The 12,829-nt window shown below is 53.1% G+C and overlaps 1 protein-coding gene across 1 annotated transcript in view; it reads right to left on the bottom strand.

Annotated features, from left to right (window-relative positions):
• SHANK3 (SH3 and multiple ankyrin repeat domains 3) overlaps positions 1 to 12,829 on the bottom strand; it is a 348,499-nt gene that overhangs the window by 83,792 nt on the left and 251,878 nt on the right. The window contains exon 17 of the mRNA XM_056846670.1: positions 2,709 to 2,791. Coding sequence (XP_056702648.1) covers positions 2,709 to 2,791 — 83 coding nt within the window. The remainder of the gene's footprint in view (positions 1 to 2,708; positions 2,792 to 12,829) is intronic.

Genomic DNA, 12,829 nt, shown 5'->3' with positions numbered 1-12,829 from the left:
AGACCAGGGAGGGTCTATCTAGTCCAGCATCCCGCCTTACACAGCGGCCAACCAGTTCCTCTGGAGGTCCAGCAACAGGGAATACAGGCCGAGACCTTCCCCTGATGTTGCCCCCGGCACTGGGATTCAGAGGTTGACTGCCTCTGAACGTGGAGGTTCCCTTGAGTCACCATGGCCAGTAGCCACTGATGGACCTCTCCTCCGTGATTCATTCCTAATCCCCTTTTAAAGCCGCCTGTGCCTGCGGCCATCACTACACCCTCTGGCAGTAAATTCCACATTTTAATCACTTGCTGTCTTGAGAAGTATTTCCTTTTGTCTGTCCTGAATCTACTGCCTGTCAGCTTCATTGGATGCCCTCGAATTCTAGTATTTTGGGAGAAGGAGAAAAGGTTCTGTTTGTCAACTCTCTCCACCCCGTGCATCATTTTATAAACCTCTCTCATGTGTCCCCCTAAGTCGTCTATTTTCTAAATTGCGAAGTCCCAGATTCTTCAGCCTTTCCTCACGGGGAAGGTGCTCCAACTTTTCACCTCCACAATTCAGATCTTCAAACAATCCTGACCTCCCCCTGCCCTCGGTCCCACTGCCAGTCTGCCAATGTCTTGCCCCAAAGGTTTCAAAGCCTCATCATGAGCCACATGTGCAATTCTGAGATTGTGGAACGGTGCATCACCCCACATGTGGGAAGGTGTAGATACAAGCAGCTTTTACGCTCTCCCGTAAGAAAATAAGAAAAGCCCTGCTGGATCAGACCAAGGCCCATCAAATCCAGCAGCTTGTTCACACAGTGGCAAACCAGGTGCCTCCAGGAAGCCCACAAGCAAGACGACTGCAGCAGCACCATCCTGCCTGTGTTCCAGGGCACCTAATAGAATAGACATGTTCCTCGGATCCTGGAGATAATAGGTATGCATCATGACTAGTATCCATTCTGACTAGTAGCCATGGATATCTTTGTACTACATAAGAACATAAGGAAATCCATGCTGGATCAGATCAAGGCCCATCAAGTCCAGCAGACTGTTCACACAGTGGCCAACCAGGTGCCTCTAGGAAGCCCACAAGCAAAGCAGCTGCAGCAGCATTATCCTGCCTGTGTTCCACAGCACCTAATATGAAGCTGCCTTATACTGAATCAGACTCTTGGTCCATCAAAGTCAGTATTGTCTACTCAGACTGGCAGCGGCTCTTCACGGTCTCAGGTAGAGGTCTTTCACATCACCTACTTGCCTAGTCCCTTTAACTGGAGGTGCCTGGGATTGAACCTGGGATCTTCTGCATGCCAAGCAGAGGCTCTGCCACTGAGCCACAGTCTTATCTACTGAGACTGGCAGCGGCTCTCCAGGGTCTCAGGTGGAGGTCTTTCACATCACCTACTTGCCTAGTCCTTTTAACTGGAGATGCCGGGGATTGAACCTGGGACCTTCTGCATGCCAAGCAGAGGCTCTGCCACTGAGCCATGGCCCCTCCCCTCCTCAAGTTACTGTGCATGATGGGAAAGCTGCTCACTGCCCAGATTCTTTACCCTGCCTGTGGAAATGCCCCCTGCAGAACCAGAAGGCGAAGGGGCACCCACAGCGCCCCCCTCGTGAGAAGCAGGCAGGGCTTCCTTTTGAGCGGGGGTTCACCAGGAACAAGCCCCCAAATTTTCTGAAGGCAAAAAGGGAAGGCAAGAATATGTTGGGCCCTGGGCAGGTATGGGGGCACCCTTTCCTTTCCCCAATGCCCCAGAACCACTGCTCAGCTCCAGCTCCTGTTCACAAAGCAGCAACGGAGGAAGAAGAAGGAGGAGGGGGAGGAGTCCTCCTGCCGGAGCAGACCAGCGTGGTCCACCTAGTCCAGCATCCTGCCTCATGGGCAAGTTAGAAGAAAAGGAATGAAATCGGGGCTGGGAATCACTCCGACATATTTAAATAGCAACAACGACCAAAACCAAAAAACAAACAAACAAAAAACCCTCCCAAGCTTTTCACTGGGGGAGAAGGCTGCAAATTCTCACCTCCCCCCACCCACATGCTGTGGTGACCTCTTTCCCTTGTGGCGAGATCCTAGAGGTGTCTTAGAACAATCCTCACTGCATCCCATTCAGGTCACTGTTCCAAAGCCATCTTTTCCCTTCGGCATGACCCCCCCACCCCCCCCAAATCTCCTCTCTTCACTTCCAGGGCCAGAGACAGCCCATCCAGAGACAAAGGTGCCTTTGGGTGGAAGCAGAGTAGATCGCTCTTGGCCCCGGGTGGGGTGGGGGGTTCCCCACTTCAGGGGCGACTGACTCTGTGCACTGAGCGGTTGCCCCTCAAATGCAACAGCACGCCCCCACCCCCCAATACGGGGAGTGCCGAGAACATGGGGAGCCATGCAACCGAAACGGTGTCTCTCCAGCAGCTGCCGAAGCCTCGTCTGATGCAAAAAACGTGCCCCGCGTCCAAGGGGGACGTGCCAGTGAGCCCACCACTGTGGCATGCCTGCTGTGAAAGAGAAAGGAGCGCACAACCTATGCCACATGAACATGCACCACACACATCTTTGTGTCTCGCCACACACCTTTTCCCGTGCCACGAAAAACCCCGTCAGCAGAGAAATGCTCTTCAAGTGTCACCCCCACTGCCACAGCCCACTGTGGCTGGGCAGGAGTCTGAGCCGGGGAGGGCCCCCCTGGGGCAAAGCAGGAGCGGACCCCCTCTCCCGGCTCCCCCGGCCCTTACCTTTGGCCCCTCGCAGGACGAAGCCGAAGCCCTCATGCTCCCTCTTCTGCAGGACGGCCGCCTTCTCCTCGATGATGTAGTCACTGGGCAGGAAAGAGCACAAGAAAATGAAGCTGGGAGGGGACGTCAGCACCATGGCGAGGGGGGGGCTCCTCCGAGCCAGCCGCTCATGTCAGCAGGGAGCTGGGCGCTGGGCAGGCTCCCCGGGCACAGAAGCGGGCAGGCAGGCGGGCGGAGGCTCCTTCCTCTCTTTCCCCTCCCGGCTCGGCGGAGGGGTCGGGTCCCCCCCCTGCTGCCCACCGCTCCCCGCTCAGTCACCTGCATGTGTATGCAGAGTGCTTACTGATCCCACACGGGGCTTCCCTTCCCGTGGAACCGCCTTCGGAGGCGGGGGGGGGGGCAGCAGGCAGAAGGCGCCGCCTGCCCGGCTTCTGCCAGCCCTGGGATGGGGGGCGACCCAAAGGCAGGGCGAGAGGGAACCGGCTGCCTCACCTGCGCCTGCCGGGGCCCCTCCGCTCGGCTCAACCCCCCCCCCCCCCGTTGCTAAGGAACCGCCTGTCACTTAACAAGGCAAGGAATGTGCATGTGTGTAGGGGGGCTTCATTGTCTGATTTCCAGCGGGCTGCCAGATGCTGCCTCTCAATGAGAAGAGCGACGAGGAGGAGGAGGAGGAGGAGAAGGAGCGGCAGGAACAAAAGCGGAGCTGGCACCAACCGCACGTTTTTAGAAAAAGGAACGGTGGGGGGAGAGAAAGCCGTTTGTCTCTGGAAATCCTTCCCGTGGGGGGGCATCGGAAGCTGCTGGCAAAGAATGGGGAGGCGCCGCTGGGCTGTTGGAGGGAGCAGAGGCACGGCTCATCTGGAGCCATTCATGAAAACCCTTCTCCTCGCCCACCCTCACCCCCCCACACACATGCATTTGCAAAGAATCCAAGAAGCTGCAGGAAGGAGGGGGGATACACTGCAAGAAGGCGAGAACGGGCAGGGCTGGCGCTCGCAACGACGTGAGCGCACACGCAGGCACACTGGCATGTGCAGTGCTCTCACACACTGCAGTAGAGACACACCCCCTGGTGCACATTGACACACCACACACCACACAAGCACACACACACACACACCTCCTGTTACAAGAGTCTGTGGCCGGGCCACTGCTGCCCTCTGCAGGGCTGCGCAAGCATTGCAGTGCCTCAATGGGCCAGCTTCCTTTACTGGGAGCCAAGGGGTTCAGGCTGGACACTTAAGAAGGCAGATAGGAAGAACGTAGATTCCTTTGAAATGTGGTGTTGGAGGAGAGGGTTACGGACACCGTGGACTGCCCCCCAAAAACAAATCAATGGGTTCTAGATCAGATCAAACTGACCCTAGAAGCCAAAATGACTCGACGGAGGCTATCGTATTTTGGTCACATTATGAGAAGGCAAGAGTCACTAGAAAAGACAGCCATGCTAGGAAAAGTTGAGGGCAGCAGGAAAAGAGGAAGACCCAACAAGAGATGGGTTGACTCCATCAAGGAAGCCACAGCCCTCAATTTGCAAGACCTGAGCAAGGCTGTCGAGGATAGGACATTTTGGAGGACTTTGATTCACAGGCTCGCCATAAGTCGGAAGCGACTTGACAACACTTAACACACACAAGAGGTTTGGGCAGATCAATTCATTGGGGGTGGGGTGGAAATGGGGTGGGGTGGAAAATGTCCTGCTGAGACAGCCTGAAATGGAATTCCCCCCCCCCCCATGCTTACTTTCTGGTGTGAATTTTTTCCCTTTTCTAAAGGCCCCTTCATTCATAAAACTTACAACAAAGGAATCAAAGCCATTGCCAATACAATATTAGGCAAGATTTACAGTTCTTTCAGGTGATTACCCCTAGGAATTGTGTGGCAGAGTGTGTTTATTTATTTTAAAATATTTTACGCTGCCTTTCTATCTGCTCAGGGCCCTGCTGTATGTTTTACTGATTTGCAAAGCAGTGCATTTGAGGGAGACAAAGTCACAGGTACATATAATAATTCATTTTTTTTTAAAAAAACATCAGGTTAGGATTCACCTGACCGGCTGTGCAACCTGCATAAATTAAATATCCTGTAATAAATAAACATATCTATACTCTGCAGAGCATTTGTAAATGATAAAAGACCGGTAATTCGGGGACTGGAATTTTCAGGGCGATACCTCATGTTTCATCTGGCGTCTTTTTAGCAATGAACGGTCATTTTTAGGGACTTTCAGAGACCTGAGACGAAGACATGAGGTTCTTACAAACATGGAGATAATGCCTTTTACCCAGAAACCTCACTAATTTTGAATGGAAACTTCAAATGAGATCTTATCAAGGTATTTTATTCATTGATATTCAGGGTACTTATTGGGCTAGGAAATAAGTCTGCATAGAATGACTGGCGGGGTGGGCCTGGGTCAATAACGGATTGGCATTTCATCGGCACCTCTGATGTCTTAATTCTTTGTATTGTGGAACAGGTGAATTGATAACATTTTGTTAAGGGACCACTGAAAGAGAGAGAATTCCAAAATGCATTTGGTCTTTTATGGTTTACAGCGGGAATGCTCTGCAGAATATAGATACATTGTTTATTTGTTAAAGGATGTGTAATTTGTTTAGATTGTCCTGATTTCAAGGAGCGGACTTGATTTCTATTTATATCTTTACTCCTTGACCTTCCTGGTTTGGCTTACAACCTCCCTCCCATCAGGTGAGAGAAGTAAGAATTTTGGCTTTACTTTTGATTTGATCATAGAAACACAGAATTATAGAGTTGGAAGGGACCACCAAGGTCATCAAGTCCAACCCCCTGTACAATGCAGGGAATTCACAACTACCTCCCCCCCACACCCCCAGTGACCCCTACTCCATGCCTAAAAGATGGCCAAGGTGCCCTCCCTCCCATCATCTGCCTAAGGTCACAGAATCAGCATTGCTGACAGATGGCCATCCAGCCTCTTCTTCAAAACCTCCAGGGAAGGAGCACTTCCCCCTCACTCACACACACCAGTGATGCCTACTCCATGCCCAGAAGATGGCCAAGGTGCCCTCCCTCTCATCATCTGCCTAAGATCACAGAATCAGCATTGCTGAAAGATGGCCATCCAGCCTCTGCTTAAAAACCTCCAGGGAAGGAAGGAGAGCTTACCACCTCCCAAGGAAGCCTGTTCCACTGAGGAACCGCTCTGTTAGAAATTTCTTCCTAATATCTAGATGGAAACTCTTTTGATTTAATTTCAACCCGCTGGTTCTGGTCCGAACTTCTGGGGCAACAGAAAACAACTTGGCACCATCCTCTATATGACAGCCCTTCAAATACTTGAAGATCGTTATTATACCCCCTTCCAGTCTTCTCTCCCGCCCAGCGCAGAGGTGCAGCAAAGCCCCGAGAGCCAAGTGCCCCCATCTGCCTCTTCTGCCAGGGGAAAAACAGCTCCTTTGGTGGTCCCAAGGGGGCTTCCTCCAGCAGTGCTCTCTGTAGCCAAAACAGCTCCCGCCCGTCCCCACTCTGGATATTCCTCGCACTCTTGTGCGTAGGATCCCCTTGGTCCTGAAGAAGTGAACCCAAGAAGAGTTGTGTCGGCAAGATCACTCAGGCGTTCCACTCAGAAATCCCAGGAGTGCCAACGCTTCTGTGTGCTGAGGGCTAGCTGATTATGGGGCAGAGAATGGCGGAGACTTGCAAGTCAGGATAGGATCACGAGATTAGGGGGCAATATCCAGCGTAACCCCTCCCTGAAGCATCCTTTCCCCTTCATCCTAAGTGGTCAGCACTAATACCTGGGTAGCAATTTTGGCTGAGAAAAAGAGGACCTGCCCATGTCCAGACTGGGAAAATCTTCAGGATCCGAAGACAAGCTTCTGAGAGGGAGGAACAAGAGTAATCCTACTCAGCAGATTATTACCATATCGGAAGGAATGAGAAAGCTACACGCAGCTTGTCAGGTGAGCGGGTTCCTGCAGTTCCTCATTTGCTGCGTTGCCATTTTGTGTCGCACACGAGTCGGCCTGTAGGCTGCACCATGTGAAGAAGGTTCTGCACCTCCCATCCTCCATGGTTTTGGTGAAGGACCCATGCCTGGGGTGGGGCAACCATCAGCTGGCCAATGTCCCAAGAGAAAGCCCTCCTCTTGCAGAATGACGTGAGCCCCCAAAAGAGAGCACAGCCAATGAGAGCCAAGCGAATCCTCTGACAGAAACACAACCTTGCAGCTGATCCCAGACAGCCGCAGGCTCCTAGAAAGGGCGATGGACCCTCCAGCATCACCTGCCTTCCTGGCAGTGGGGAATGACACATCCCCAGGAACATGCCAGGGGCCATCTCCTGTGGCCACCGCAGGGGCCACCTTCTCTCTGGCACCCTGATGTGCAATAAAAACATCAGAAGAGCCCTGCTGGATCCGATCAGTGGTCTATCCAGTCTCACACCATGGCCAACCAGTTCCTCTGGAGGCCCAACAACAGGGCACAGAGGCCGAGGCCTTCCCCTGATGTTGCCTCCTGGCACTGAGATTCAAAGGCTGACTGCTTCTAAACATGGAGGTTCAATAGGTAAAGCTTATCAACACAAACTAAGAACCTCAGAAGAGCCCTGACGGATCAGACCAGTGAGGGTCCATCTAGTCCAGCATCCCGTCTCACACAATGGCCGGCCAGTTCCTCCCTGGCACTGGGAGTCACAGGTTGACTGCCTGAATGTGAAGGTTCCTGTCAGTCTCCATGGCTAGGTGCCACTGATAGACCTCGCCTCCATGAATCTGTCTAATCCCCTTTTAAAGATGACTATGTCTGTGGCCACCACTACATCCCTGGCAGCACATGTGACATTTTAAACATTTGTAATCTGCCACATACTCCAGTGGGAAAGCGCCTCTCCCCTCAGTTCTCCGTCACTCTTCACATTTCACGGAGAACTGGCTAGGCGCCCAACGTGGGACTACACGGAAGACTAAAGATGAGGACAGGGTTGTCCTGGCCGGTCACTGTTGTCCATCAAGGGACATCCCTGCAGGCTCTCCTCCCTCCTGCCCTGCTGTGAGCTCTCTGTGTTTCTATTTGGAGATTGCGACCTCTCAGGAGAACTGAGGGAAGGGGTGCTTCTCCATCAGAGCATGTGGGAGTTTTGGTGGGAAAACAGCGCTGCCCATGCTTGAGGGGATGGGAACCCCACAGTGTGCTGAAGCTAGAGAGGGGCAGTGCTGGAGAGGCCGTGGATCAGACCAAGGCCTATCAAGTCCGGCAATTTGTTCGCACCGTGGCCAACCAGGTGCCTCTAGGAAGCCCACAAACATGAGGGGCCATGACTCAGTGGCAGAGCACCTGCTTGGCATGCAGAAGGTCCCAGGTTCAATCCCTGGCATCTCCAGTTAAAAGGATCTGGCAGTAGGTGATGTGAAAGACCTCTGCCTGAGACCCTGGAGAGCAGCTGCCGGTCTGAGTAGACAATACTGACTTTGATGGACTGATGGTCTGATTCAGTATAAGGCATCTCCATGTGTTCATGTGTTCAATTCTTCTCTGCGCCAACCTGTGCATGCACGGTCCCAACATATGCCTGAACCTTAGATTGAAGATGAGCATGAGGTTTTCCCCTCAGGGCCATCTGGGCAGAAAACTGAGGGGTTTTTTTGCCACACTAGCTTGTTAAGGCATAGCTTGGGTACATTACAAACCTGCCTTCATTTATTTAGGACATTATAGCTTATCTTCTGGCTATTAAAACAGCAAAAAAAAAAGAGAGCTTGGAATCCGGACCGAACAAAATGGAGTAAATGATTAAAGTTCGAAGCTTTAAAAAAGAACTCTAAAAGCCAGAGACCAGCAACAGCACGAAAACACTCAGTCAGCCATGGGGGCCACTGTTGAAAAAGCCCCGTGCCAAGCATCTGCCAGGCACACCCTGGTCCCTGTGGGCATGTGGAGCCCCTGGACAGGAGCCACCTGGGAATGCGTGCCAGCTCACGGGGCCTCAGGACCGCAGCTCCCCTGGGTTTTCGAGGGCCACAGCGTCACTCGCAGCTGGACACAGGCCACCAGCTTGGAGCCAGAATTGGCGCTGGATGACCTCCATCTTGGGTTTCATTTTGAAGCCGGCTTCTACCGCCTCAGAGCCCCTGGGTCCATCAAGGTCAGGACTCTCTGCTCAGCCTAGCAGTGGCTCCCCAGGGCCTCAGGTAGAAGTCTTGATTTCCCACCACCTACTGTGTGTGTGAATGCCACCAAGTTGCTTCCAACTCATGGCGACCCTATGAATCAACGTCCTCCAAACTGTCGTATCTTTGACAGCCTTGCTCAGGTTTGCAAACTGAGGGCTGTGGCTTCCTTGATGGAGTCCATCCATCTCTTGTTGGGTCTTCCTCTTTTCCTGCTGCCCTCAGGTTTTCCCAGCATGATTGTCTTTTCCAGTGACTCTTCTCGTCTCATGATGTGACCAAAATACAATAGCCTCACCACCTACTACTGGATCCTTTTCTAAACTGGAGTTGCTGCAGATTGAGCCTGGGACCTCCTGTAGGCCAAGCAGATGCTCTACTACCAAACCATGCCCTGCCCCCCCACACCCCACGCCATGCAGTCTGAACTGTCATGTTTTTGAGAAGGGAACCTTGGGTACTTACCGTGAAGGTCCTTTCTTCTCTGAGGTAAGGAGAGCATCTTGCTAGCGACGGGTGATTCTCTTCCGGTTCCTTGGGACAGGCAGGATGTAAACAAACAAACTTCCTGTTTCCTGCTCCTGAATCGCCCATTCATCAGTTTTAATACTTTCCGAGCTAGGAGGATATCAGGAAGAAGTAAACTCGCCGTGTTACTGCGGCGGACATTGAAGATGGAGCCCAAGTTCACTTGAACATTTTATTTAGATGTGCGGTACACCTCAACAAGGTAACACTAACTAAGGTAACTGTCGTAGACACATAGAATAATGTAGACATACTTGTCTTTACTGACAGGGATCCCCCTGTCCTGAGAATGCCTGTTTAGTAATATATGTTTAACGAGAGTGTTCTGTAGTTGCCCAGGGTGGGCCCAAGATGCTCTCCTTACCTCAGAGAAGAAAGGACCTTCACGGTAAGTACCCAAGGTTCCCTTCTCTCTCTGAGGGGGAGAGCATCTTGCTAGCGACGGGATGTCCAAGAGCTGTGACGGTCTCAGGGTGGGTTAGCGCTCAACTACTACATGCTGAAGCACTCTGCGGCCAAAGGCTGCATCCGCCGAAGAGTAGGTGTTGAGGCGGTAGTGTCTTACGAAGGTAGAGATGGAAGACCATGTGGCTGCCTTGCATATTTCCTCGACGGAGGCCTGCTTGTCGAAGGCCGCCGAGGTAGCCGCGCTCCTTATGGAATGTGCTGTGATGCCCTGTGGTATCGAGACGCCGGCTGCCCTGTATGCCTCCACGATGCAGGTGCGTAGGGTGCGGCTGATGGATGCTCTGGAGAGTTTCTTGCCTTTGCTAGCTCCAGACACCGAGATGAAGAGGGAGTCCGTCCGTCTGAACGATGCTGTGCGTTCCAGATATATGCGGATGGTGCGCATCATGTCTAGGGTGTGCCAGTCCTTTTCCCTGTCATGGGTTGGTCGCGGGCAAAAGGAGGGCAGATGGATCTCCTGCTGTCTGTGGAAACTGGAACCCACCTTGGGTACGAATGTCGGGTCAGGTCTGAGGACCACCTTGTCGTGGTGGAATACGCAGAGTCCCTCCCTCATGGAGAGAGCCCCCAGCTCAGAGACCCTGCGTGCTGAGGTGACTGCTGTTAGGAACAGTGTCTTGAGTCGAAGAAATTTGAGGGAAACTTCCGTCAGTGGTTCAAAGGGGGGTCTGGTCAAGGCTGACAAGACGACATGAAGGCGCCATGATGGGAAGAGGTGCCGGACTGATGGTGCCTTCTGATCGACCCCCTTGAGGAAGGACTTAATGTGAGGATGCTTAGTGGTGCTGTATCCCTCTGTGACGGGATTGACTGTGGCTATAGCGGCCAACTGTCTACGGAGGGTGGACGTCCTGAGTCCTTGGAGCACTCCATCCTGTAGAAATCCTAGTAGTTCAGCTGCGGATGGTGTCGTGGGGTTAGCATCTTTACGACGGCACCATCTGACGAAGGCCTTCCAGGAAGAGTTATATATTCTCTGTGTGGACGGCCGTCTAGCTTCCAGTATGGTGTCGACGACGCCAGGTTGGTACCCGTGGCTCAGAAGCCGTTGCCTCTCAATAGCCAGGCGGTCAGTTTGAGCCATTCCGGGTCCGGATGTCGAACTGGACCCTGCTGCAACATGTCCTGTGCAGAGGGCAGTCGCCAGGGTTCTTGTATGGACAACTCCATCAGGGTGGAGTACCACGGTCTGCGTGGCCAGTCTGGGGCTATGAATAAGACTGTCGCCCGTTCCTGGCGGACCTTCCTCAGTGCCTTGGGTATGACCGGTAGAGGTGGGAAGGCATAAAGGAGTCCTTGGGGCCAGGGTGAGAGGAGGGCATCTACTCGCTCCGCTTCCCTGTGGGCATATCTGGAGAAGAAGCGGGGTGTCTTGTTGTTTGCCGGGGAGGCGAATAGATCTACTGCCGGCGTTCCGTAGCGATGAGTGAGGAGATGAAACAGCCTGTCGTTCAGTGACCATTCGCCCTCGTCTATCGTCTGGCGGCTGAGCCAATCCGCCTGGGTGTTGAGCTTGCCCTGTATATGCTCTGCCCTGATTGACATGAGATGTTTCTCGGCCCATATCAGGATCCTGTTCGCCTCCCCCTGTAGCGAGGAGGATCTGGATCCCCCCTGTTTGTTCAGGTGGGCCTTGGCGGTGATGTTGTCTGTCCGTATCAGAACGTGGCGTCCTGTGACACTCGGTTGGAACTTTAGTAGAGCTTTGTGGATTGCCCGCATCTCCAGTCGGTTGATGTGCATGGCCCGTTCCCGAGGTGACCATGTGCCCTGGGCCACCTGATGGTCCATAGTGGCCCCCCACCCCTCTAGGCTGGCATCCGTGAATATCTGGACTATGGAGTCGTGGATGTAGGGCTGGCCTTCCTGCAGGGTCGGGGCGTGTGACCACCAGCGTAGACTCAGTTTGGTGGCCTCTGGCAGGGTTAGTCGGATGTTTTTCTTTTGAAGGATTTGCCGTTGATATGGTTTGAGAAACCATTGCAGTGGACGAGCATGGAATCTGGCCCACGTGACCGTGCCAATGCACGATACCATCAGTCCTTGTAGTTGAACTAGGGATGATAGTCCGACTGACCTTGATCTTGTCAGGTGTTTGGCGAGACGGGCTAGTTTGGTAGCCTTGTCTTTTGGTAAGGTTAGAGTGTTGTCCCTGGTATTGATTAGAACGCCGAGGTGTCGAATCCTTTGGGATGGAGAGATGTTGCTTTTGGCTCTGTTGATGAGGAAGCCGTGGCTGCTCAGCACCTGGATGACTCTGGAGGTGTGATGGACTGCTGCGTCCGCCGTGGGTGCGCAGACCAAGATGTCGTCGAGATACGGGTAAAGGTGTATCCCTTCCCTCCGTAGGAGCGCTATCAGAGTGATGAGAACCTTGGAGAACACCCGAGGAGCTGGAGAAAGACCGAAGGGGAGTGCCTTGAATTGAAAGTGAAGATCCCCAAAGGCGAAGCGGAGGAATCTTCGATGATCCGCATGTATGGGGATGTGTAGGTAGGCCTCCGTCAGGTCTATCGATGAAAGGAACATCCCCGGGCGTAGTGCTTCCACGATGGATCTCAGGGTCTCCATGCGGAAGTGCTTTGCCTGGACAAACTCGTTCACAAACTGCAGATCCAGTATGGCCCTCCAGTCCCCATTCTTCTTGGGAACTGTGAAAAAGATGGAGTAGACTCCTGAGAATCTCTCTGGCGTTGTAACCGGTTCGATGGCCTGTATCTGCAGAAGATGGCGAATGGCCGACAAGGTCCTGTTGCGTTTGTCGCGATTGCGTGGAGTGGGGGACGTCACGAAGTGATCCGGTGGGAGGTGTAGAAACTCTATTTGATAGCCATGTTGAATGACTTGTTGTACCCACCGATCTGGCTGCGCCTGCTCCCATTGGCGCATGAAGAGTCTCAGCCGTCCTCCCACTGGTGCGGAATCGTCGTCATTGTTTCTTTGCCTTGAAATTGTGGCTCGGCTTGGCTGG

This window comes from Euleptes europaea, chromosome 3 (assembly GCF_029931775.1).
Source record: "Euleptes europaea isolate rEulEur1 chromosome 3, rEulEur1.hap1, whole genome shotgun sequence".
In the NCBI taxonomy this organism is placed as follows: domain Eukaryota; kingdom Metazoa; phylum Chordata; class Lepidosauria; order Squamata; family Sphaerodactylidae; genus Euleptes; species Euleptes europaea.
Note: the sequence above shows the minus strand (reverse complement) of the source record. Positions and strands in the feature narration are given on the sequence as shown.